This window comes from Mesocricetus auratus, unplaced genomic scaffold (assembly GCF_017639785.1).
Source record: "Mesocricetus auratus isolate SY011 unplaced genomic scaffold, BCM_Maur_2.0 Super-Scaffold_100009, whole genome shotgun sequence".
Classification (NCBI taxonomy): domain Eukaryota; kingdom Metazoa; phylum Chordata; class Mammalia; order Rodentia; family Cricetidae; genus Mesocricetus; species Mesocricetus auratus.
The window spans coordinates 4,322,563-4,350,241 of record NW_024429193.1 but is presented as its reverse complement, the minus strand read 5'-3'; the positions used below and the strand labels follow the sequence as shown (position 1 = coordinate 4,350,241).

At 44.6% G+C, this 27,679-nt stretch overlaps 1 protein-coding gene across 2 annotated transcripts in view; it reads right to left on the bottom strand.

Moving 5' to 3' along the window:
- The window catches only part of Tnni3k (TNNI3 interacting kinase), a 266,104-nt gene that overhangs the window by 180,437 nt on the left and 57,988 nt on the right, over window positions 1–27,679 (bottom strand). For both annotated transcript variants that reach the window (XM_040751553.1, XM_040751554.1), the window contains exons 6-11: window positions 22,348–22,446; window positions 18,858–18,996; window positions 11,902–12,046; window positions 11,714–11,818; window positions 4,930–5,024; window positions 4,195–4,344 (exon numbers count right to left, since the gene is read on the bottom strand). In XM_040751553.1, coding sequence (XP_040607487.1) covers window positions 4,195–4,344; window positions 4,930–5,024; window positions 11,714–11,818; window positions 11,902–12,046; window positions 18,858–18,996; window positions 22,348–22,446 — 733 coding nt within the window. The remainder of the gene's footprint in view (window positions 1–4,194; window positions 4,345–4,929; window positions 5,025–11,713; window positions 11,819–11,901; window positions 12,047–18,857; window positions 18,997–22,347; window positions 22,447–27,679) is intronic.

Genomic DNA, 27,679 nt, shown 5'->3' with positions numbered 1-27,679 from the left:
GGACATACACATAAATATCCTAGGTCAGATTCCTTTAAATGAAGTATCATCAGAGAGACCCTGCTTGTCAAGCCCTGCCTGTCTTCTGTCTCCTGGGATAGGCGGGTACCCGACAAACCAGAATGGAGCCCTTTCCCAATCCCTTCTGTCCTGTGAGAGAGAATTCTGCATGGACCTCACTGTTAACCTCAACATGGCACTGCCACGGAAGATTCCTTTTTGATAGACACAATTGATTTGGTGAGTCCCTCTCCAGGGTACAAAAGAAAGCATAACTTTATTGAAAACAAATAGACATCTTATTGCCAAGTTGTCTTGCTGGTCTGACTTGCTCTGCCCCAGAACATATGCAAACCACCCATCTGTCTCCTGGGTACTAACATTCAGTTTGCTAAAGTTCACAGTAATTATGGGAATCCATGCTGGTACCTGGCACATTAGTTGGACATGCAGAGGTGACAGATAGGACCAGTTCTGGAGAGATGAGTGGGCAGGCCCACTGAGCTACAGGGTTTCTGCCCTAAAGAAACCAAAGGAGCTGTGCAATGATTCATTGTTTTGTAAATGGAGGGGATTCAAACAAACAGAAATAGATAAGGCCAGATTATCAACCATCACTCTCAGTCAACTGCAAACACAGTCAAGCCAGTGAAGAGACAGCTTCAGCAGCCATTCCAACTGCTTTCTGGAGGACTGACTACTGTTCCTCTGAACCTTACAGCCCTCCAGAAAGGCTGCCTGAGAATTCACGAACAAACCTGATGTGTTGAGCCAAAATATCCCAGTGAGAACTCCCAAGATTCAAACTGTGGAATATTCCCCAACTGACGCTTAAAGATAAAGCGATTAGAGCTTTTCAGTGCAAGGTAGAAGGCCATGATACACCACAGAAGCACGTTCATATTCGTCCAAATAACACACGGTTTGCTCACATGCAAGCTCCTTGGAATAGTGTTCTTAAAAGACCCTCAAAAATGTCCATGGGCAGTAGAATATTTAAATGATTTGTGATACTGCCCCCAAACATACTATGCAGTGATAAGAATAGGCAGTCTACAGCTGCCTGTAAAGAGATGGGTTGATCTTGCGAATTGTTGGCCAACAGAGGCCTCTAGATACAGCCGACTATGTTGTCAATGCTGTAACACTTCAGTTCATAAACCAGTAAAAGAGGCTGTGGCATGCTCCTTGGGAAAGGGGTTGGAAAAGAAGGTCAGTAGTGTTTCTGGGGCTGGTAAATTTTTTCATCTGAGCTATGTGGACGAGACTTGTGCAGCGGTATATAGTGCTCACTGTCTCATCGCTGTTCTATTGAGTTGCCTGTGTAAGAGTAGTCCTGCATAATTTTTACTAGTCATCTTCAGACTTGTGTATTTTTCTGTCTTTCTGTCTCTGAGCTGGAAAAACAGCTCCCTGTTTTCATCTTTCAAACTTCGTATCTGCTTTTGCTAATGGGACTTCTTCACCCTATTTCAGGCACAAAACCTTTTAGATCAACTTGGCAGGCTGAGAAAGCCCACAGCTTGGTAATTTTGCTTGTCAGCATGATGTTTGAGGATTCTCACATTAAAAATCGAGAAACCTATTTTTATATATACTTTAAACATCCTAAGAACGCAGAGAGGAAACCAGAATAAGATGATCAAATGGGGAGGGTAAAGGAAGTAAGGGTAAGGGAGGGAATAAGGGGAGGGGCAACTCAAACTAAAGACCATTAGAAAAACCATATGGAAATCTACTGCTGTGGAAGCTTCCTAAACTATCTCAATATCTGAAATCTAAATTAAGACACCAAATAATAGGGGAGACAATGACCCAAATAGACATCTTATGGCACCGAGTAAAACCTCAAGTGACGGGAACTGGTTACACGTTGTTGAGTTGTTGGTCAAAGAAGTCCCATGGGAATCCCCAAATATTACATCTTATTGCCAAGTTTATTGGTTATTTTGTATAACATGGTGGCAAAGCCTTATGGCTGAATACAATACTTAACCTATGTCATCCAACATGGAAAAATCAAGCCTTTGACCAAACAGAAGTTCCATATTTCCAACTAGGACTCATGGTGCTTTAAAGTACTCTACTGGAGAAGAAAGGTAATCACCAATACCCTAAGCTACAAACCCTGTGACCTACAGCAGTTACTTGTCGGCACGATATATTGGTACAAAAGAAACCGGCAGGCTGTAGAGGTAAGTGTACATCTGACCTTGTGGTTTCTCCAGGGAGGATGAGTTAAGCCCACGCTTCTGACTGTCATGCCTGCTGCGCGGCCTGTGTCCGAGAACGTGCGGAGGGTGTCAGGGATTGACAACACAGAGACTTGTTCAACGATGTAAAGAGAACTTTAAGCAGGCTCCAAAAAGGCTCAAGAAAAACTTCCTAAGAAAGGCATCCACCAGAGAAGCTTCTGCTCTCTCCTCTACCCTGGCTGGTTCTGCTCTGACCCCAGAGGTGGATGTGGGTGGGTCTGAAGGTGCGGTTAGTCTTTTGACAAGGTCGAGGTCAGGGCGGTTTCTGTGGGCAGGCCTTTTCCAGAAACTTATTGCCCCGGGCATTATATTGTTTTTAGTAAACATGTTTTTAGTAAACATTGTCTTACAGCTGCCTACTCCCAGGCCAAAGGGGAAGTGGGTCTCTGCTCAAGGTCTGGTGTCCCCACATCTGACAATCCCCTATTGCTTGCAATACCCCTATTACTTTGCTTGCCAAAATTATGTATATAAAAAGAAAGCTGTCCTAGGGCCTGCGCATGTTCGGTTAGCCGAGCTGCTGAATCGCCCGCAGACGCCTGTATAAAAAATTTAAAAACCTCTTGCGGTTGCATCCAACAGTCTGGTTATTGAGCTCAGGACATCTGGGGTATTCAGCCTGAAGCCTGCTTACTTCAGGTCTTTCAGCTACAGTGACCTGGAATCTGGTGCTAGATAGGTCATGGACCTGTGGGAAAACCTACTACTGTCAGTCTGCTAAAGGTGCATGGAAAAAAAATGTTTACTCCTAATGATACATGACTATGTGCACAGATCAGCACCTTTCAATGCACACCAGAGAATTTTCCTGATGCAGAAGACTGAAATTAACATGCACCCACAAACTGGGCACTGTTCAGAAAGTGAGAGACATGAACACTCAGATTTAAATGCAATGCCTTTATCTAACCTCTCCCCTCAGACCCCAGGGACCTGTAAAGAAGAGGAAGCAGAAAGGTCATAAGATCCAGAGATGATGGGTGATTACAAGGAAGCAGCATCTTCCAGACACAACAGGACAGACACGCGTATAAACTCAGACAGTATGGCAGCTCACGCAAGACCTGCACAGGTTCAACTTTGGAGCACTGAGAAGAGGAAGTGGACACGGGGTCACACCCCTAACCAAGAAACTGTTTACAACCGGTACATAGTAGCAAAGGGGTAACAGTCTTTCGCTAATCGAGAAATTGGGTATATCAAACACATTCCAGAACAGACCCCATGATACTCACTACCCATCTCTGTGTATGACCACAAATCCTTTTAAATAGGAGGTAAACCCCTTTGATGAGTGTGAACAGAACCTTGGCTTCCATCACCCCAAAGGCAGGGGAGTGCCATCTCATCACACTGGAGACCTATGACAGAGGTGTCCTTCAATGGCTGTAAGCAGCCTAACTGATGTCCCAAGCCTAACTGATGTCCCCAACAACACATTTGGAAAATGTTGCAGTTATGACTTTATTTTGTCCTGTTTCCGCAAAAAAAAAAATGCTTTATTGTAACACAGACATTCTTAACTGTGTTTAAACTGACAAATGTTCTCCCTTTCTCTCTCTGTCTATCTATCTATCTATCTGTCTGTCTGTCTATACAAAATTTGGATCCACATCAACATTTCTTCTAAGATACAGAGACTAGCTGTAAGACCACTCAGCTGTGGCCGCCTGTCTTGGTCCTGTTTCTTTAGAATTGCAGCAGACCAGTCCCTTTACACTGTCAATGCTGAGAATACATCAGCTCATTTGCAGCCCAGGAGTTGCTTCCTCTAATAATGATCAGCCTTTGATCCAAGTCCCCAGAGCTTTACACACAATCTACAGAGGAAGTGGGGGGGGTACCACCCTATGCAAGCAAAGGGATCGTCGATGCATTGGCATAATCTATGCACCCAGTTCAATGTGTCACTGCAGAGATGCAATGATTAAAAACATACCTTTTTCATAGGCCCACATCAAACACGTCTGCTCATCTTTTTCACCGCTAGACCTGCTGGGATCACAAGCAACTAGATTCATGTCTGCACCATTATCCAGTAGGAACTGAACCAGGCGAATGTGGCCATGGTAGCAGGCAGAGTGTAATCCTGTGACGGAAAAGAACAAAAGGAGGGGAAGAAGAAAGAAGGAAGAGGTGCTTTGATGTCAAAGGAGTCATCCCTGAAGCAGAATTGTTTCCAGAAATATAAAGCCATGCTTGATATGTGGTGAAGAATTATTTTATTATTGAGAAAACAAGTGATATGTTCAACAGTGGAGGTATTCTAGCCTAAGCAACCTTCTTTTCTGATTACATTTACTCAGAATTTGTTTCTATTTTTTATTCCTATTTGTACAGTAATGGTCAAAAACAAATATCATTGTCTTTTACTAAAGAAAAAAAATAATCAAGAGTCCGGTCAGTATTTCTCTTGAGCAGCAAACCAAGGGCAGTGAGATGCCATCAACCTGTCATGATCCAGGGTACACAGGTTGTGAAGGTTGTATGTAGATTTTTAAACAAACAGTGGAACTGATTTTTGTTATTGGCATTTACCATTAATTCTAAATTACTCTAATTGGTAAAACACCTTGGTCCCTGGTGCTTGGCCATTGTCAGTTTTGGCTCTACACTGTTCCTGATAACTGACGTGTCTGTGTAGATTGATATGATGTTCTCGGCACAGTCTTACCTGTGTGTCCATCTCTTCCTCGGTGATTAATGTTCACAGCATTCTGATCAAGAAGAAATCTGACAAGGTCAATGTTCTTGCCGTAGGTACAAGCACTGCGGAAGTACAAAATAAGAAAGACTAAGGGTGCTTATGTGTTGAGTCATGTCCACAAGGAAGTCCTCATTCCCAGGATTTCAGCGTGGATGGTGTTAAGAGATACTGTCCTCCAAGATGTAGTTGAGGTACAGTGGGATACTTAAGAGTAAGTAGATCCTAATCCAGTAAGGTTGGTGTCCTTGTGGGAAACCAAACTTGGGACAAAGGTTTCACGAGTAGGTTGAACACAGAAAAGCAGAGAAGTCAACCATCCTCAATCCAAAAAGAACATGTGTGTAGGAGGCCAAAGTTGTCAGCACCCAGATTTTGTAGATCTGAAGGTGTGAAATGGCGCACCACTATTGCCTAAGTCACCCAGGGTGCTGTATGTATGCTGATAGGAGAACCATAACAAATGACACAGACTTTGTTAATCCAGGCCAACCCAGCATGGGTGTGTGTGGAAAAGTGACAGAGACACAGGCAGGGAAGAGAGAGGGGAAAGGAGAAGGGGAGAGGGAACAGAGCTCCTGTATGCACCTCTTAGCCGCTGGGGCAAAACAAAGCATCGTGGAATTCCTGGAATTTTGGTTAATCCTTCCCCCATGTTGTCAATTTACCTTTACTCTAGCACATACATCAAGATAGTCAAATGTGTGTTCCAGACAAGTCCAGGGAACTTTTATCAAACTGAGGTAATCATCTGAAATTAATCCTCAGGGAAAGGATCCCATTTCTCTCAAGGGCTCCAGGTTGCTGCTGTTCTAGGCAGCATGTCCATACACTAGCCTGGAATGTGCTCTGGCCTCTGAGCTTGAGTTTCCATTTTTTCCTCCCTCCCAACTTGCCCCGTGCTGTGGAAATTTCAAATGAATACACACTATGGTGTCATAACACAGGCCGTGGACCATGCTCATGATGGCTTCTTTCTGGCTGGAGAGAGCAATGACATGGTAAAGGACCCAAAGGAAATATGATTGTATTATTTTTCTCTCATATTTTATGTCTCAGCCACAGTTTCCACTCTCCCTCCCTGAAGTCTGTTTCCTCCACACCTCCCCTCCCAGATCCACCGCTCTCCATCTCCCATGAGAAAAGAGCTGGACTTCCATGGACACCAAGAAAATATGGCAGAACCAGCCACAATAAGACCAGGCACATAAATCATATCAAGGCTAGATGAGACAACCAGTAGGAAGAGAAGTGACCCCACAAGCAGGCAAAAGAGTCAGAGTTCCTGCTTCCACCATTAGAAATCCCACAAAACACAAAGCTACACAGTCATCACATATGCAGAGGACCTAAGTAAAACCCTTATAGGCTCCCTGATCTCTGTGAGTCTCTATGAGTTCTAGTCATTTGGTTCTGTGGACCCTGTTCTTGTGGTGTCCCTGGCCCCTGTGGTTCCTCTGATCCTTCCTTCTCCTCCTCCACAGGACTCTCCAAGCTCTACCTAATGATTGGCTGTGGGACTCTGCATCTACTCCCATCAGTTGCTGGATGAAGTCTCTCTGGTCCCTTTGATGATGACTCTGGTAGGCTTGTGGCCACTGAACAATCAGTAGCCAGGACTTCTGTAGGCCAAAGATTTGATAGTTGGATTGGTGTCCCAATAACTCCACTTGAGACCTTGCCTAACTGTAGAAAATGACCCATTCAGGTTCCATGTCACCTATTATTAGGAGTTTTGCTAGGGATGCTCTCAAATATTTCACGAAGTTTCCATTTCACTAGATTTCCGCTCTAAAGTTTTTTCCCCTGCCACTTGATCCTTCCTTTCCCCAGCCCTACCTGCCCCCAGTCTACCCACAAAATCTATTCTATTTCCCCTTCCCAGGGAGATCCTTGCATTCCTCTTTAAGGCCTCCTTGTCACTTAGCCTGTCCGGGTCTGTGAACCACAGTATGTCTACCTTTTACTTTATAGCTCATATCCACTCATAAGTGAACACATCACGTGTTTGCCTTTCTGGGTCTAGGTTGAAAAATCATCACTCAGGATGATTTTTTTTCTAGTTTCATATATTTGCCTGCAAGTTTCAAGATGTTATGGCTTTAAGAGTTGAGCAATGCTCCATTGTGTGACTGTATCACATTTTCTTTATCTATTATTTGGATGAAGGATATCTAGATTGATTCTAGTTTCAAGCTATTATGAATGAAGATCCTATGAACATAGTTGAGCAAGTGTCCTTGTAATAGGATGGAGGGTCTTTGGTGGTTCAGCTAGGTCTTGAGGTAGATAGATTCTTAATTTTCTGAGAAACCACCATATTGATGTCATATAAAATTAAATAGAGAGAAATGCAAAGCGATTCCACTAAAATCAGGTGTAAGACAGGACTGCCTACTCTCTCCATATCTATTCAAGATAGTACTTGAAGTTCTAGCTATTGCAGTAAGACAACTGAAGAAGATCAACAGGGCCAGGCAATGGTGCTGTATGCCTTTAATCCCAACACTCGGGAGACAGAGGCAGGCAGATCTCTGTGAGTTCAAAACCATCCTGGTCTACAGAGAGTTCCAGGACAGGCTCCAAAGCAATACAGAGAAAGCCTGTCTTGAAACCCCCCCCAAAAAATAATAAAATAAAAAAGAATGTCAAGGGTATACCAATTAGAAAAAAAGTCAAAATATCATTAGCTGTTGATAAGGTATTATACATAGACAATACCCCAAATTCTACCAGGGAACTCTTACAGCTGAGGAACACCTCAAGCAAAGTGGCTGAATACGAGTAGCCCTCTTACATACTGATGACAACTGGGCTGAGAAAGAACGCAGGGAAATAACACCCCTCACAATAGCTGCAAATAATAAAAAATATCTTGGGGTAACCTTAACCAAGCAAGTAAAAGATCTGTATGATAAAAATTTCAAATCTTTGAAGAAGGAAATTGAAGATGGTATCAGAAACTGGAAAGGGCTCCTAGATCATAGATCAATAGGAGTAATATAGTATAAATGGCCATCCTACCAAGAGCAATCTACACATTCAAAGATTTCAAGCTATACTATGCATGGGTAGTGATAGAAATAACTGTGCGGTATTGGCATAAAAACAGACACATTGATCAACAGAATTGAATCAAAGATGCAGACATAAATCCACGCATCTCTGCACACCTGATTTTTTTATAACAAAGTCAGAAATATATAAAGGGAAAAAAGCTTCTTCAACAAATGGTACTGGTCTAACAGGACTTTGGCATGTAGAAGAATGCAAAAAGATTCATATCTATCAAGTGCAGACACACACACACATACACACACACACACACACACACACACACACACACACACACACACGGAAAAATTCAAGTCAAAGTAGATCAAAGACCTCAATGTAAAATAAAAGCAGATACACTGACCTCAAAGAGAAAGCAGGGATAGGTTGCCTTGAATCCATAGGCAGAGATGACAGCTTCCTGAACAGAACACCAGTAGCGCAGACACTAACTCAACAATTAGTAAATGGGACCTCATTAAACTTAAAAACTTCTGTAGGGCAAAGGACACCATCAATAGGACAAAACGGCAGCCCACAGAATGGGAAGAGATTTTCACCAACCCCACATCTACCAAGAGTTGATTTCCAAAATATACAAAGAACTCAAGAAACTAGACAGTAACAAACTAAATGATCCAAAAAAACATAGGTTACAGATCTAAGCAGAGAATTTTCAAGAGGTGACTATCAAGAATTAATAATTCTATAGATCAATTTTGCCACAGATCTGTTGAACTACTTAAATGGAATTTCAACTTCCAGTGCTTACCGTGAAAGCTGAAATGCAGGGAAGAGAGAGTTTGTGTGAGATAAACACATTGTGTATGTGATGCTTGTCTTACTGCTGTGGCAGGAGTAACAAGGGAGGGAGAGGCTCCTTTGGCTCACAGTTAAAGAGGGAACAGGCGGCTGTGCAGGGAAGACAAGCAGTCAAGCCTGGAGCAGTGGAGCAGCCAGGGCTGCAGTCAGAAAGCAGAAGAAGACAGAGTGTGGTGCTCAGCTCATGTCTTCCTTCAGTGTGTTTTATTTAGATTGGAAAGATTCCACTCATAGTCACGATGGGTCTTCCCTTCCCCAGTTAAACCGTTCCCCCAATGTCTCCTCATCCAAGGGTGATTTTACATCCAGCCAGTCAAGAAGAAAATGAAGATTAAGCATGACACCTATCAATGATTACAGTCTTTTGTTTTTAACTTGCAAGTGTCAGAAATAGTCCCTTCTCTGTAGTTTCCCTTTACAGAAAGTGATCACTCACTGCATCCTCCCAAACCCTGGGAAGGTAGGTTTTCTCATGAAGCATAGGGAACAGCTACATATAACCAGGGACTCAGTTCAGCAGTTTCCCGGGTCTCACTACTTCCTCTTCCTGTGGTGGCCCTTGACGAAGTCACTCTTAATGAAGTTGTCCGTGCATTGGACACACAAATCCTTTCCCGTGTGATGCTTTCTCATGAACCAAAGTCAGAGCTCACTATCTCCAGGGCTTCTTCATTGTGCCTGGTGATGGACAAACTTCTGACTTCCTTCACATCTTAGAATGGGGCTCATTCAAGGCGATGAGGGATCCTGTTATGGTAATGTTCGTGGTCCAGTCTCTACAGGGAAGGCTTGCAGTAATCCTTTCTTTGATGACCGCATGGATAAATCATCACTATCTTATTACAACGTATCATATCGCTTTCAACTATTTACACCAAAAAAAAAAAAACAGGCCAGCAACACTACACATTTCATAGTTCCTTGTCCAAGTTGTTTCATTAGTCTTTTCAGAGCAACTACTTACAGGACATGGCACGTTAGAAAGATATGTGTGTGTATTCACATGTGTGTGTTTACACAAATGGACCTATATATGTATATATGTGTTTGTGTGTATTTATCCATCTGTTTGTGGACATGCACACACATACACACACACACATATTCTATCATGGTTAACTTATATTGTCAACTTGATTGTGTTAATAAACCATTGGGGTGTTAGTGGAGCACACCTATGCATGTTTCTGTGAGGATTTTCAAAGACAGATCTAATTGAGACCTCTCCTGACTGTAGGTGTCACCATCCCATGGGCCGGTGTCCTCGAGGGAATAGATACAGGGAAAGAAGGAACCAGCTGGGTGGTGACACCCACCTCTGAAGATGGAAAGCGAGCCACGCCAAGGATACCGGGTAAAGGGGGTGAATACTATATATTATTTGAGAGAGTAGTCACTTAGATGAGAAGGCAAGAACCGGCATCAGAGCTCTCTGATCGCCGAACGTGATCCAGGCCCCAAGAGAGAGAGCACCTCCCTTCCCCAAACTCTTATCTCTGGTCCCTCCTACATGCCTGTGACCACGCCCAAGTAGGTGTGGTCAGCGGTGAGGTGCCTATGATCTCTCCCTATACTCCTCTGTTTGCGGGCAGCCCACAGCTACAAGACAAGCAGCTGCCTCACTCTCCAGGCATTGTGTCTCTTCTATTACGATGGAATGTGTGGTCTCAACCTGTGAAACAAAGTAGATCCTTCCCCTCTCAGCTGCAGCATGTCTTTATTTGGCCATAGAAAAGCAACGGATAGATACTTAGATTTTCTTCAACTTTGAAAGGATTTTGAAACCATGGACATAATAACCTAAGTAGAATCACTGCTTCCCCGTACGTGCTTTTTTCTTTGCAACCGGTCTGGTTGTGAAAAGCAAACAAATCTTCAATTTCATCTTATATTTGCAGGCCTGATGCCTGATATAGAAGCTATAGAAGCACAAGGTTAATGTTACTTTCGGATTAATGATTTTTTTCCTTTCTGTTATTCACCAACGTAAACCAAATGATATGCATACAAACAAATGGGTCTGGAATCCATGTTTTAGCAGTTGCCAAAAAATAAAAAAATAAAAACCTGAGAAATACATAATACATAAAGTCTAAATAAATGATCTTTCTAATTAAGGTTTATTAAACTCGAAGTATTATTCTTTATCTTAAAATGACAACCCTTTGGGGCTCCTAATGCTGTGAAGCACCCACCCACCTTCCTCCTGGATGGCACAGAAGCCGCCGTGTCTCTGAGCTACCAGCAGTCTCCTGCTTCATTTGCTTGTCAAGCTTGGGTGCATCTTTTCCAATCCCAGCTGATCCTGCAGGATGCTTTCCTAAGGGCACTAACAAGGGCTTTTAAGGGCTCCAAGAAAAGAGCTAACTTCCTGGGTATCCCAACACCATCCCGACTAGGCTTGTAGCGGCTGACAGATGAGCATCTTGGGTAGACACATTTGCACATAAGGTTTAAGGAAGTAGGGGGGAAAGTGTCATATTTGATGCTGATGAATCCTAGTAATGAGATCCTTGTCGGAGGAGGAGGAGGATTACGGGTACAGCCCCGCTTGGCAGGTTCTCACAGAGTGACGAGCAATATGCTTACAGATGTTAATAGGCATGTTGCCTAGGTAACGCCAGTCTCTATGGCTCCCGCTGGAAAGGCAGCATCTGGCTCCAGCCCCATCTGCTCTACTGATAGCAGTGCCTGCCTCTACCTTTCCCTCCTGCATCCCTGCATCCGGCCAGCCTTCTCCTCCTTTGCCTCCTACATCTGCCCTCACTGTCTGATAACAACATCCGTTTGTTGTTTGTTAGGCCTTTGTGTACATGACTTTGGGTGCCACGTGGCCTCGGCCAAGCTCAGTGGCTGCTGCGCGCAGGTAACTCTTTACCTGTGGAAAGGTGTCTCGCTGAAGATGTTTTCCTTGGTCAGACTTTCAGTCCCTGTGACCTGGATGATTTCCTTTGCGACCTCGAAGTTTCCACTGTAGCACGCCCTGGACAGGAAGAAAATACCCTGGCATGTTGATTTGCAACAGGACGGCGAGTGGGTCGTGAGAAACGGCCAAGGTGTACTCACAGGTGCAAAGGGGTGTCCCCGTAGATGTTCACAACGTGGGGCTGAACCTCCGAGTCGCTCCGGAGCAGATACTCCACGATGCTGTGGTGCCCAAAGCGAGAACAGAAGTGCAGAGGGGAGTGGTCCTCATTGTCCTGGGCGTTCACTGCCGTTGGAGAGAAAGCACAGGTTGCAGTCATCTTCTCTCGCTTCCTTTATATGTACAGTGACACGCGCTTTGCCTAAGTGCCGAAGATACTCTCGGAAATTGCCAATTACTGTTTATAACAGAGGAGATTAAGTGCAACCGATTAAAAAAAAAGTTGCAATTCTGTTCTATTGCCTATTACCGAATCAAATAGGCTTTCCTTTAGAGCTCACAGATTCTATGGACACACAGCTAATCAAATTTGTCTTGCAGTGAAGAAACTGGTAAGCACCCGAAGCATCTGTGGCCTCATTCCCATAAGTACCCCCTTCCAACTGAACCCTGTTTCCTCTGAAGGATTTTTAAGCTTTGAAAGTTCTTGACCTGCCTGGCTCATACAATCCCTCCTCCCTTTCTTCAGGAGGATTCCTGGAGCTTAGCCCAGTGCTTGGCTGTGAATCTCTGCATCTGCTTTCATCAGTTACTGGATAAAGGCTGTCTGATGGCAATTAGGGTAGTCACCAATATGATTACTGGAGATGGGTAGTTCAAGGAACCTTCTCCACTATTGCTAGGAGTCTTACTGGGGTCCCCCTTGTGGATCCCTGGGAGTATCTCTGGTACCAGGTTTCTCCCTAACCCATGAAGATGTCTCCTTTATTACTCTCCCCTTCCATCCTGCCCTCAACCTGCCTCTCATGCCCAGCCTGCCCAACCTGCTCCCTCAAGTTCTTATCCACTCCATCCCCCACCACTCCCCAGTTTACCCATGGGATGTCTTCTATTTCCCCTTCCTAGAGAAAGACCTACATCCCTCTTTGGGCCCTCTTTTTACCTAGCCTCTCTGGGCCTGTGGATTGTAGCTTGGTTATCCTGTACTTTACTCCTAATATTGACCTATGAGTGAATACTTGCCATGCTTGTCTTTCTGGGTCTGGGTTACCTCACACAGAACGACTTTTTTTCTGGTTCCATCCATTTGCCTACAAATTTTATGAGATCATTGATTTTTTTTACAGCTGAGTAATACTCCATTGTGTAAATATGCCACATTTTCTATATCCATTCTTTGGTTGAGGGGCATCTAGATTGTTTCTGGGTTCTGGCTATTACAAATAATGCTGCTATGAACACAGTTGAGCAATTATCCTTGTGGTATGATTGAGCATCCTCCGGGTATAAGCCCCAGATTGGTATAGCTAGGTCTTGAGGTAGATTGATTCCCATTTTTCTGAGAAACCACCAGATTGATTTCCAGAGTTTCCACCCACACTAGCAGTGGAGAAGCGCTCCCCTTACTCCACATCCTCTCCAGCATAAACTGTCATTGGTGTAGTGAGGTCAGGACCTGTCCCTGGTACCTAGCTGGCTTTTGGGAACCTGTTCCCCAAGCTAGATTACCTCACCCAGCCTTTTTACAGGGGGAGGAGTTCAATCCTACCTCACCTCAATGTGGCATGCTGTAATTAAGCTCATGGGAGGTCTGCCTTGTCCTTCATAGGGATGGAGGAAGAGTTTTTGGGGAGGGAGTTAGGCCGGAGTTGGGAGTCAGGAACGGGAGGGGAGAAGGGAGGAAAAACTGTGGCTGGTATGTAAAATAAATGGGAAAATGACAATAAAATAAAATTTCTGGACTGGTGAGATGACCCATTGTATAATGGCATCACCCACAGAGTCAGTGAACCTGAGTTCTGTCCCCAGGCCCCACATGGTTGAAGGACAAAACTGAATCTTATAAGTTGTACTATGGCTTTTCGTATAAGCTGTGGTTCATGCCCCCATACATAGATCCTTGTAATTCAGATTTTAAATTAAAGATCCCACTGAGACCACTAAATCCAGTAGTGCTGGTCCAGTGGGTGGAGGTGAAAACCAGTGACCTGAATCTTAGGGCACTGTGTGGCAGGTCCTGTGCTCCCCACCTGAGAGCTACCAACTACACAGAGAGAGGAGCATTTCTGATGAGCGTGCTCAAAGGGATCTCTGGTTTCTGACAGGGGATGTCCTCCTGTATATAGACTTATTGGTTAATGAATAAAACACTGTTTGCCCAATGAGGCAGGAAGACAGGCAGGTCCAGGAGGCAAGGAGAATTCTGGGAAAGGCAGGCAGAGTGAGCCTCCCACACAGAGTCGCCATGCTGCCGAAGAAGGAGTAATAGCATTCCAGGGCATTACCAGGTAAGCTTGGGCCTCATGGCAATACACAGGTTGACAGAAGTGGGTTAATAATTATGACGGAGCTAGCCAATAGAATTCCTAGCCTTGGCCAATAGTTTTATAATTAATGTAAGTCTCTGTGTGCTTATTTGGGGCTCAAGGGCTGTGGGAGCAGCTGGGAGAGAAAACTTGCAGCAGCAGGTTTCGTCTGTGACAGTATGGTGGCAAGCACAGCAAGGTTAGCCGTGCTGCCCTGGATAATTAGCAGCCGTGGTCCTTCACTCGCCCCGATTCTCTGGCTCAGACACCTTTCCATCATTTCCTCAAACCAACTCACCACATCAGACTCTGACTTTGACACGGGACGCTAGGACCCAGTCTATCCTGAAAATATGGTCACTGGTGACATTAATGTCATCTGGTTTTTCTGGACAGCAATTCCAAGCACAGGATTAGGGTCCTGTCTGGATGCTTCTAGAAGCCCAATGTCTGGGTGTGTCTCTATGAGACCCTTGTTGGGGTTGGTGATGGGGAAGTCCTGTGTATATGTCAATAAAGCACTGTTGGCCAATAGGGAAGCAAGATAGGTGGGACTAGGAGTTGAGGAGGACTCTGGGCAGGAGAAACACAGGGAATCATTATGTAGCTTCTATAGGGGTAAGAAGTTTGGAACTTTTCTCCAGTAAGAAAAATGCTTAGATTAACAATTATGGGGTAAACACTTAAGTCAGAGCTAGCCAGTAAGAAACAAGAAAGGCCAACAGCTTCATAATTAATACAGCATCTTGTATGTTATTTGGGGACTACAACTTGGCAGAGCCCAGGCAACTGGTGGGGAAAATCCAAAGCGGCTGGCAAGGAAAATGCTTCACTCAACAGCAAACGAAGAAACTTTAGCTGTGTCCTTGCAAAGCCTCTGAAGAGTGCTTCAGGAAAACACCCTTTCCTCAGAACACGCTTTCCTCAGAACAACTTGGCTTTTTTCATTATCTGCTTGTCTGTAATTATTTGATTTTTTTCATGTTCCATTAGAAGCCACGTAAAATCAATGCCTGGAGCCCTGGGTATCAGCAGCCTCCTCTGAAGGCTCTGGAGCATCTAGCAAAGACTAAAAAAATAGTGGAGCACACTCTTATGTAAACTTGTGAAGCCACTGGGCCAAACTCGACCCTTCCTGGTGTGGTTGCTCTCTAACAGAACCAAGGGGACTTCAAGGTGCCCTCCTCCCTGGTGGACACTCCTCTGTGCTGTTGCGGACATTTCTCCCTCCACTGCACACTGAGGGGTGTGGCGTCAGACACAGGGATCACACAGCTTTGTCACAGTCATTGTGAGGTACTTGCTTTTATCTTGGACTGAGTCTAAAATGTGCAAATCTTGGTGTTACCTTAGGAACATTGAACTTTGATGACAGTTTGCAATAGCTTAGCATTTTTCTAATGGCAAGCCTGGTAGTGCAGGTAGGTCTCTGACCCAAGATAGATCTGAGACATTGGCATTTTGACTTCAAGATGAGCCTGGGCTATAGAGTGAGTTCAAAATCAGCAAGGTAACTTAAGGAGACCCTCTGGTTATTGCTTGGTGGTGGGCAGTTTATGGAGCATGTACAGAGTCTTGAGACTCAATCCCCACCAAAGCAAGAAAATCTCTAATCAAGACTCTTATGTAAGGGAGACTTCCAAACAAACGAATGTATGTTGTTCACTATCAGGAAACTATCTCATGATGGAACACGTGTGTATGTGTGTGTGTGTGTGTATACACATATGAGTGCAGGTGTCCAAAGAGGTGAGCATACCAAAAGATTCCTAAATCCAGAAACAGGTGGTTGGAGTCATGTGATGTGGGTGCTGGCTGTTGACCTCAGGTCCTCTAAATGAGCAGTACATCCTTTTAGACACAGAGCCCTCTCTCCAGCCCTCATCTTGACAGGTTTTCACAGAATTCTGCACTAGCCTGCGGCACCCTAGAGGAGGGCATCACGTTAGAGAACTTAAGTATTCAAAAGTGAATGGGTAAATATTAATAAATATTAACTTAAAAATGTTCTCACTTTCAACTTGGTTGAAAGGATACATTTTAAGGGCTATCTCTGTATTTTCAACCTCACTTCCATGAGGATTATTTTTCTTTCTCCTTGCCCCGAAAGGACACGCTGAAGCAAACCAGAGACTTGGAAACACCTGGCTGGACAGGGCAGCCTCTGAAATGTCATGAGCCGACGAGCCTACCTTCTGAATTACATTTTGGGCAACATTGAAACCTGAATATATTCTCATTTACAGCATTTCATTTCCATGGAAACATATTGTAAATACTAGACTGCAAATTGTCCTTCTTTCGGGGCCATTCATTTAATCTTTCCTGTGTGTCCATTTACTGCAAGAAAAGTCTAGAGTTTAAATAAATCATCTCAAGCGTCAGCTACATTTTCGAAGAGGTGAGTTCACTGATGCTGAGTCTTATGCAATCCAGCATGTGGGGTAGGGTGGGCTGTGTTTTCTGCAATCACTGGAGTTCAAGGTGGGCAGACTATCAAGTGTGCTAGAAGGAAATGAGCATACTTAAACATCTGAGTCATGCTGGGTTTTTTTGCTTTAGATGATTGAGTAGGAAGAATGTGATACTTGTATGTGTCAGAAAGAAGACGCTAGAAATTATACCGTGAAGTTGAGGCTTATAAGGGAGTTTGGGGCTGCACAGATTTCAGTGCCTTTTGCAGAAGAGTCCTTTGATCGTGGAGACGTGCTGATCATAAATGGCTCACGTTTGACACTGTCAGGCTTTGGAGTTGTGCAGGAACAAAAAAAAAAAAAACGGAGGCTGCCATGGATAGTGAGAGGGAGGGGTGATGCACTTCCTGGTCCCAGTGAGAGAGCCGGGCTGTTTCAGAATGTAACAATGTTGCTGGGGCTTCCCACAGGTGCACCTCTGCCTTGCCTATGCTGAGAGAATGAATGAGTGCCCACGATGCTTAATTGAGGGTCACACCTCGCCTTTGTCCTGACTGACGGCTCATGCTTCTTGCCGTGATCCTATCATGTAGATGCCTGAGTTGTTGCATAAATGGCCCACAGAAAACAACACAAGAGGTGCTCCTCAATATCCACAAAACACAGTGGCTGATTTTCGACATGAGCCACAGGCTTTTGCATCCTCTTGCCTGGGGGTCAGAGTCGCTGGACTTCCTCACCACTGGATGGAAACATCGATTAGCTTTAGTCAATGATCACCAATTTGAATTCTGGACCCAAGGAACTGGCAGCTCTGTGGGCCTGACAACCGTGTTCTTTTGGAGCTGTGCATCATTGCGGCTGTAAAGGCCAGAAGCTCACACAGATGGGCATCTAATTAGGTCTCTGGGGGCGGTCAGTGGGAGGAGGCTGGATATGCCTGAGAGGATTTTATGGCCAGATGTAGCTCTCTGTGAATCTGCGTCAAAAGTACAAACTCTCAGAGGGAGAGTCTTCTTCTGTAACGCCAGTTTCAGCCAACTTTCCAACATTTATTTAATAATTAAAAAAACCCTAAACTGATGACCCTTAGACTTTATCCCTATCAACTCAGAGCATAGTCTGTTGGGATGGAACAGAACACATTGCTACAGGGTTTGTCAATATTACAACTACCCTGGGAGACTGTCCAGAAATCCCTTAACAGTCCAACACACGCATACCCTAGGGTCCAACAATTCCACACCTATTCAGGAGGGGTAAATGCATCTGCTAACCAAAGGATTTACATAATTGAAAGATGGCAGGAACATCAAATGATAGTCAGGAGGAAGTTGGACATGCAAACGGTAGCATATTTGTGGCATTCTGCCGTTTAAAAGACTAGACTCTGCTTGATGCAGTAATTGGGATACATGTCAAGATTACCCTCGCAGGCAAAGTTTGGAGCTGGAAGATGGCTCACTGAGGAAGAGCACTTGTTGAACAAGCATGAGGGCCTGAGTTCAAATCTCGGCACCCACGTAAAAAGCTGGTTGCTATTCAGGGGTTCCTATAAACCCCACTGCCACTGGAGTCAGAAACAGGAGAATCGCTGGTGTGTTCTGACTCCCAGCCATGTGCTCTAGGTTCACAGAGAGACCTTATGTCAAGGGACTACATCAGAGTAATAGAATAGGACAGCAATTCCCTAGTGTCTACATGAGGCTGTGATGATTGGAACACACACAGGCATACACTATGTACACACCACACACACACACACACACACAGAGAGAGAGAGAGAGAGAGAGAGAAAACCAAAAAATAAACATAGCATAGCACAAAACTTTTTAAAGAGGAAACAAGGTGATCTGTAGCAGGAGAGCCTGGAAGATGGCTCCAAATGTACTGAATTTTCTATATGTAAATTATACCTCCACTGGAGGAAAAGATCAGTGAGCAACATCTGATAGATCCAGCTATCTGGGCCACTCCTTCCTACCACTGGGGTAGTGAGCAAGTGGGAAACTGAATTGAAGGGTGTGAAGGAATAGCCTCATTTGAGTTTAACAAACACACTTTAAAAAAAATAAGGGGCGACTTGTGGAACCCTTTGGCTAGCACCCCTCTGCAGAAGCAGCCTGCCTCAAGCTCGATCCTAGGACAGCGAGGGAAAGGCACGGCCAGCATGACATGGAGGCCAGCATGGCATGGAGGCGGCAGACACAGCCGTACCATCAGCTTTGCTCCCCTTTTCTATCAGGAGTTTCACGATGCTGAAGAACCCTTTCGCGGAGGCGAGGTGCAGAGGCCTGTCTCCAACTTCGCCGCTTACGTTGACATCAGCGCCAAACTTCAAAAGGATCCTGGTTACCTAAGGGAGCCCATCATTTGAAATTAGTGTGGGAGAGAAAAAAATCAGCAGTGTGTTTGTTCCTCAGAGCGCACGCCTGTAATCTCAGCAACCGGGGCGTTGGAAGGTAGAGGCAGGAGGGGGATCGAGAGTTTAATGCTATCGTCAGCTTCAGGGTTGCGTGCTTGGCTAGCCCGGAACATCTTAAACCCTGTCTTAACCTGTTCCCACCCCTCAAAAAACATAATGGAGAACATCTACTGTCTAAAACACCTACGCTATCTCTTAGGATGCTTTCATCCAAATTAACAGGAAAAATCCTTACCCAACCAGTCAAAAACAGTAGAGAACTTACGTTATCACTGAAAAGAAGCCCAACAGTAAAGCAATTTCATTCTGGGTCCTTCTCCCTAAGGAATGGTGCCACCCACAGTGGCAATTTCACATTTCAATTAACAGTTAAAGACAGTCTTCTGTAGACAGGGCCACAGGCCAACTTTCAATAGACAGTCCTCCATTGAGGTGCTCTTTCTGGATGACTCTACAAGGGTACCAAGTTGACACTTAAAACTAACCAGCAGTGTCACCTGTTGGAAGTTAACAAGAAGGGGACCCCATAGTTAACCGGAACCATAGTCTGACCTACGTAGGCTCTGGCCCCTTCAGATGAGTAGTGAAATAACCACTGTCTGGTGTTTCCAGTGTTAGGGGTGGGACCCAGGGACCTCGAGGTTGCTAGGCAAGTGTCATATCAGTGAGCTACCCTCCCGTACATACTGACCAGTTCTGTTAGTGTTTCACCCCAAGCGCCTCTGAGATAAAGTGAAAATCATGGGCAGGCCTAACTCGCAGGTCGTGGTGAGGGCCAGAGGGCGTGGTAGTTCTAGTGGGCCAAGCCCCATGGCTGACATATAGCAGAACGGTGTGGCAGACATTGGATAGATAGAAACCCCCAACAACAAGGCAGACGGGGAAAAGAGCTTTCCGTTAGGTGTACCAAGGAAGAAGAGCAGGGGCTCGGAGGCCCAGCTCCTACATCTTAGCGACGGGACTGTGATCTGAGGAGCTAGTCTTTTGAGACCTCAGTTTTGGAGACCCTCTCCAAATGGGGGAACAGTAACGAGCCGCTGTGAGGATTGAGTAAGTCAGTCCTTGTAAGGTACGCACAGTAGCCCCTAAACATCCATCCATTGAAATGGTGACACGCTCGAGAAGCGTGTGCGTTGTACCCTTCTGTCGGCTAATGGGCAGATCTACACTTAGCTTCCCGTCCGCCAGAACCCAGCTGCCTATGCAGATCTTCCCACTCCTGCCATCTCTGTGACTTCATAACGGACACCTTAAACTCTCCAGGAAGTCGGTTGTCTCTTAAGTACTTAGAAACGCCGCTCCTGCTACAAAGCACCTGTTCCTCCACTTAAAATTAAGTGGGCAAACGAAAGAAAAGGAACAGGGTGAGGCATGCTCGCTCACAGGCTGAATTTTCCCGTCTCCGTGTCAGCATATTCTAGCAAATGACAACAGTTTCCATAAATTACCAGTATGCTGCCTCCACTCAGAAAGCGAGTCCCTTATCATAAAAGTGCCATCCGCATGTTAGCGTAATTTGTACGGCCGTGACTACACTTCCAGGAAAAGTAAACAAATTTAGCTCCTCAGTAGCATGTATAGAGGCTCCTCATCTCTCTGCCGGGCTGGGAGGTTAATCAGCAAAGTTGATGACTAGGCAAACGGCGTGCCTAGTATGCACCCTGCTCCTGCTTAGCTCCAGGGCTTGTGTGTGTGTGTGGGGGTCTTCCCATCATCCAACTTTTGGAGTCTGCACACGTACTGTGGCCCGTGTCCGGCTCCTCGGGGCCCTGGGTACACTCTGAGTAGCACACGGGTGTGCTGCCAAGTTTCATAACATGTGGCTTGTACTTCACAGGCTCAAGAGTGTGCAGGCTTGTGCCCACTAGTGGGGACACAAAGGCACGAAGACCAGAACAGCACAGGACACGGATGGACCCCTCCAGGGACCACCGGGGAGAGATGGCTCTGGAAGGGTTCACAGGAAGATAAAGAGTACAAATATGAAGGGCAGTTTTGTAGTTTTGTGTATGTGTGTGTGTGTGTGTGTGTGTGTTTTAAGGGGGGTTATCTACTTTTATATTTCGGAGATTGTTCGGTTCTTTACAGTTTTTTTTTTCCAAAATAGCTAAGGAGTGATGGTTGAAATCAGTACAGGAGCTGTTTGTCTTTCACTTTGCAGAGGTAGAAAAACCAATAGATTTGGGAGTTAGAACACATTGTTTGGAATTCTGACTTCACTGTTTAAATTGCCTGTGTTTGATGGCTTTCTGCATGGCCTCATGGAGAAGGCACAGGGCTGGAGGCCGCCCAGGAGCCCTCTGACAGGAATGCTACCTGCCATACCCGGATTGCAGCTTATAGTTGGTAACTGGGGTCATATGGCACCCAAATCAGAAATTATTTCCGCAGAGCCGTGCTCCCTGATGGCTGCGGGTTCCTATTTGCGAGGCTTCTGGGAAGTTCTGGCATCCCCAGCCCTTCCCCCAGGTGACTGAGCTCTCATCCCTATTTTTTTGTTCACAGCTCGCTCACTGGCTCTCATTTCCTTCCCTCTCTCATATAGACAGACCCCTGAGAACCGTCAGGCCTGTCAGTAAACCTGAGGCAATCTCCTGAAAACTTTAAACCTGATCACAAACTCAAGTTCCCCTTAAGGCAAGTCACAGGCTCAGAGCCACAGCAGGCACGGGGTTTCGGGAAGGACTTTTCAGTCTCCAACATCCCCTGAGAGTAGAAAAGAGGAAACACGTTTCTGAACGACACCTGTTTCAGAGAGCTGCTGGGAGGGCCTCTGTAATACATCTTATGCCTTGCTTTATTAGTCTCTTAATGGTGATGTGCACTGTGCATCTCCCAAGCAACTCTATTTCTATGTAAAGGCATCCCTGGAAAGTCCATATCATAAATATTTTCTTCCATTAAGAAATGAATATCAGAGGTACTATATAGACTACAGGTAGCCATAAAAGTGGGAAACATTCCACCCCCCCAAATTCAGGCCACCTGATTCCCATTTCTGCAAACTGCGATAGACATTCTCACATCTCCTTTCTGCCCTAAGACAGCCACGGTGAATGGCAAATAACGGTAATGTGTACGTGGATCAACAAACTCCTGCAAATGGAGCTGATGAGAATATTGCACAAATTGCCCTCCTTATACTGGGGTTCAAACCCAGGACTCTGAGCATATGAGACAAACTGTCTATCACTGAGTGGTGCTGGAGCCCCGAAGAACCCCTTTTGTTGAAGCTGCCCTGCAGCCGCCCGCTGGCCTCTGTAGCTGTCACTCCAGACATACCTGCTCATGCCCGTAGTAGGCTGAGATGTGGAGTGGGGTGAAGAAGACAGCATCTTGGACGTTAGCATTGGCTCCGTGCTTGAGCAACACTTCTGCAGCCTAGATGACAAAGAGGTACTTGTTAGCGACCTCTCCCAGGGCTGCCAAACATCTGAGTTTAGTTTGTCAGTGGTCGTGCAGAGCTCCCAATCAGGAAGTTTTGAAACACATCCTTCCTCCACTTCCTCTGCCTTTGCCTATAAAACAAAACCCAACACTTTTCATAGGGCGTTTGTAACGCGTATTCTTCTGGTCTGCCGCCTGGGTCCTGCCTAGCTGTCTGAACCCCCAAATAACACACAGGACACTAAATTAATTATGAAGCCATGGATCATTTGTTATAGTTTTGTCATTGGCTATCTCTGACTTAATTATTGACCCATAATCACCAATATATATTTTTATAAGGGCTTATCTTTCCAAGAACGCAGACTTCTGTCCCCTCTTCCCGGGAATCACAGGGCAATGGCTCCCCTCACTACATTTCCCAGAATCCGTCTAGACTCCTAGTCCCACCTGTCCTGCTTTCCCTAATGGCCAGCAGTGCTTTATTGACATATACACAGGACTTCCCCATGAGGCATTCAAGTTCCTTCTCTGCCTGATTGTGTCACTTGTCCGTTTTACTTGTTGTACGTGTGTGTGTGTGTGTGTGTGTGTGTGTGTTCATGCAGGCTGTGTGCACATCAGAGGACATCTTCTACAGTGTGGGTCCCAGGCATTAAACTGAAGTCAGGTTGAGCAGCGAGTGATTCTATTTGTTGACCCACCTTGCAAGCCCTTGGTTCTCATAACACCATCAGTCAGAATTTCCCTCCTGCTTGCGGAGCTTCAAACCCTAACCAAAATGTCACCTCTTCCCCAGCAGTCTGCTCGTCTGAAACTAGATCATCTCTGCTTGTCTGGGAAAGGCTCTGCTGTGCTATCGTCTGAACACACATCCTGCTTGGGCTCATGATGGCAAAGCTCATCCCCAGAGGGCAGTGCTATTTGGGAGGCTTTGTGAACTAGGAGGTAGGCATGGATGAAGCAACAGGGGCAGGTTCTTGGGGCTGTGTGATCCCTGGTCACTTTCTACCTTGCTTTCTTCTTCCTGATTGGCGATGAGGTGGAAGGCCCTTTCCCATGAGCTCTAACCTCCGTGAGGTCCTGCCCAATCATACAGACCTTTAGAAGGCAGATTGGACCCTTTTGGAATCGAGAGCCTAGAGGAATAACAAACCATTCCGCCTTCCTTTAAGCTTTTCTCTTGCTGTTGTTTTTTATTGTTTGCTGTCCTTTTCTCTGAGTAGGTATTCTGTCACAGCGACACAGGAAATGCCTATTACACGTTGATCTTCTCTGGGTTGTTATGGGAGGTTGCTGCTAACTGTTATCCACACAGGTGAACAGAGAGAAGCGGGGCTTTCCTTTTCATTGCTTTCCCATTTTCAATGTCCTTTCTTGGTGTGTCCAAGTAGCTCTACTTAGAGTACCTTGTTCTGCAGTCTTTGGTGACAAAGTCTGATGGCTCTCCAGGACTTTCTCACCAGAGACTGACCCCAGATATTTCTTTTTTCTGACGAGCATTGCATCTGTTCCTTAAGATGCATTTGGTTTCAATGACGACGTCCTAATTGATAGAATAGTCTTCAGCTAATAAACAATTGAGAAAAAATTTCCTAAGTCTGTTAGATGGGATGCAGGAGCTCAGAAGGTGTAGGCTCCTAATGCTTCTGTGTCCCAACAAGCAAGCCTCCTTTCCTGAGCCAGGGATCCTCAGAGCTGGAGAAGGCCACGGGCATTTCCAACCGTTGGCCTAGATTTTAAAGCGTAAACCACTGAGAAATGGAGAAATCAGGAGATGATGTTTGAAGGTCAGAGGTCCGGTCGGTATCAGGAAGGCAGTGGCTCTCCAGTGTTACTCCCAAGACTTGCCCGAGTTCGCCACAGACCTCACCCATTCACCTGTTGTATGAGCTTTGCCCTTGGCCATGTCTGTCTCCTGCTCTGCCTGTTGATTGGCGGTGAGGTAGATGACTCCCCTGTGCCACCGTTGCTCACACGTTCATTGCCATAACAGAACTAAGTCTGAGTGTTATACACCAAAGATAAGAGACTGCTTTTGGACTTCTGGGGTTCTTGGTAGGTCCATAAGTATAAGCAGGTGCTTCATTTTCCTTTAGACTTTTCCAGAATTGATCATTAGTGTATGTTTAGATAGTCTAAATTGGTGATCAGTAGAACGTACCGTGTACGCAGTGAGTTGTTCTCCTAATAAAAGTTGAAGTTACAGTTTTTGTCAGCAGAGGGTTGCATATCAGGCACTGAACTTTTTCCAGTGGAACCGAGAACCTGCTGTGTTTTATGCCCAGAGTGAGGGACACTGCTCTCCCATTTTCGATGAAACCTTGGAGTGACGCAGTGGCATGCTTTCAGTCAAACAGCCAGTATGAAGGAGACGCAGAATACAAACCAAGGTCTGCTGACTTCAAATTTTACTTCTGTCAGGCTGCTTCTGTTTGAATGATCATTTGTGATGTATGACTCAACCCAGACAGGAAGAAGCCATCTCTCTGTAGGACTCTGTAGATCAGTTTGGAAATGAATTCTGGGGTCATTAATATGATGTGTCTGTGATCTGAGTCTTCCTGTCGTCCTGTGATTGTGAGTCCCATCTCAGGAGCTCTAAAATGAGGCCGTTAATCAGCAAGGGAGATGAGAATCTTTATAATTTCTGTTATTTTAAATATAGCACAAAACAGAGTGGATGTCAAGAACTTTTACTGTAAAGAAAAGGACTCTCAACTATTAACATGCAGAGCCAATTTCTTGGACATGGACCCATGATTTACTTTCCTTCTAGAAAGATAAATAGTCAAAAGCAGATTTCTACCCTACTAGGTTTGCACTCATCCAGACACTGAGAAGGTTGACCTTGGGCTGAGCATCCATTAATTATGAAGTACTGGCCTTCTGAGAATCTGTCAAAATGTAAGTTTTAATGAAACCACATGGAGTCATTATTGAACTGTAGGCTTTTAATAGCTTATTTTTACATTTAAGGAAATACTTAACCATTGAGAGCATCGTCTGTGGGAGTTCTGTGTTTTCAGTTGTATGAAATTAGTGGATGTTGTGTTATTCAGTGTCATTCTAGACAGGCTTTTTTCTAGGACTCAGGGAATAAGAGATATTTGGGCTAACACAACGGTGTTTATGTAGACACTTAAAGAAAGAGCTATATGATCATTTTACCCAACCTCCTTCTTCCCAGAACAGGAAAGCAGTGACAAATCTACTTTATGCTCCTTCTATTACAGTTCCAGGGAGTTGCTTATTGACTCCATTCTATTTGCTGCTATGGGAGATACCTGTAGTTATATGATAATTGTGAATACTGACTCTACTTTTAATCAATGAAAAAATAGGAAGCTATATCTGCTATCATGTACAGGGGAATTTAAATGTAGATAAAACAACATGCCTTTATGATAAGAATGTTAAACAATGCAATCCATTGAATGCCTACTGAACTTTTATTTCAAATCAATATTAAGCAATTCCCAAGGGTTTGATTCATGATAGGATGTATAACTTGGCTTTTACATATTATAAAAATTACCTCATGAACAATTTTTGTTGGATAATCTGGGTTCAGCGGTATATGCAGGCCATCCCAACCCTTAGAAGTATGAAGCAGAGTGATCACCACAAATTCATGGTCCACCCTGACCAGCAGGGTGGGACACAGTCTCAAAAAAGTAATTGCATAGTGTATATTCTGCTATTTTAAATTATTTAGGAAGAATACTGTCCTAACTTTTTCCCTCAAAAGATCATAATAAAATTTCTTAGAAAATAGTAAACTAGAAACATGTGTTACCACATGAGCTCTGAACAGTCTACAGATACTTTCAGGCTGTGAGCTGTATCAGGTTTAGATTTGTATAGTTGATAGGAATGTAACTGTAGTGGGAATCTAGTAGAGTCATGATATCTGGGGTAAACATTAGAATGTAACAATTGCTTCTCACTGTATCTAGGGCATATTGGTGTTTGTTGAAGGTTCCTAGACCTTGAAGAAATCTTACTAGGCAATGCTGGCTATTTTCTATGCTTTATAGAGTGGTTTTTCTGAGGAAATTTTCCAACTGTCGCATGACTTTGGTCACAAGACTACTCAGGCACACTTGGAAGTCTTGAATTATTGGGTACTAAACGCAGTACACAATAAGGTCCAACATTGACAATTTCTTTCAGAAAACATATAGAATAGATCAAAGGGGCTTTGGTATGAGGAACTTGCTGCACCCCAAACACAACCTTTGTGTGCAATCAATACATGTGCTTCTGAATGGAGGTTAGAGGTTCAATCCATAGAAAATATTCCTCCCTGCTGCCAAAGAGTCTAAAATTACATTATGGGCCAACTCTCTTTCTTTGAACAGCATGCACAACACAAAACACTCTCCAATCATTATTAAAGTATAAACTGGTAATAGCACCTCCAATAACAAGAAGCGAAGGACCACAGGGTGCTCCCCATTAAGTGGCGGGTTTGTTAGCATAGAGATGGAATCAGTACTCTTTATTCTGAGAGTGGAGCAATGTGACATGAATTACCTTTTATAGATCCTTTCACTCTCTAGGTTATCCCTGGAGAGGTCTGGGGAATCCTCTCCTTCATCAGCTTGTGGTTTTAACAATCACGTGCACACTATGCCTCTTCATTCTAGAATCCCATTCAGCTACCTCTTTATCTTTTGTCTACTGGTTATCACTTGGCAGGTACAATGGAAGGACAACATGCTAATGGGGAGGAACAAGACACTCCAGGGAGGAGAAGCAGAGCAAGGTAAATTCCCGATTGCGTAAGATGCCAATTAGTCTACGCCGCAATGGCCAAAATATAATCTAGTCTCTTACAGCAACAAATATCTTTATTTGAAATTATGACTTCCTAACTTAAGGGATGGTTCATTTATGGTTACTTCTTTGAAGCCGTGGTTTCCGTAAAATTTGTAGTTAACGAGAAGCCCTAGCTTTGTGGTCTACATCTGACCCTTCATCTACTGCTGAGATGAAGGAGAAGAACCTGGAAATATATTTTTTGATTGGGAATCAGTATCTTAAAGGCTTTCATGAGAAAACATGTTTTATTGGTTCAAAATGATTCCAAAGGCATCAGTAAAGCAGTTGGTTTTGATTCCTCCTTTTCATTTAGTGACGTTTCAGTAACTGCACATTCAGCATTCGGATGACTGCCCTCTGTACTAAATTTTTGAAAGTTGTTGATGTTTTCATACCTCTG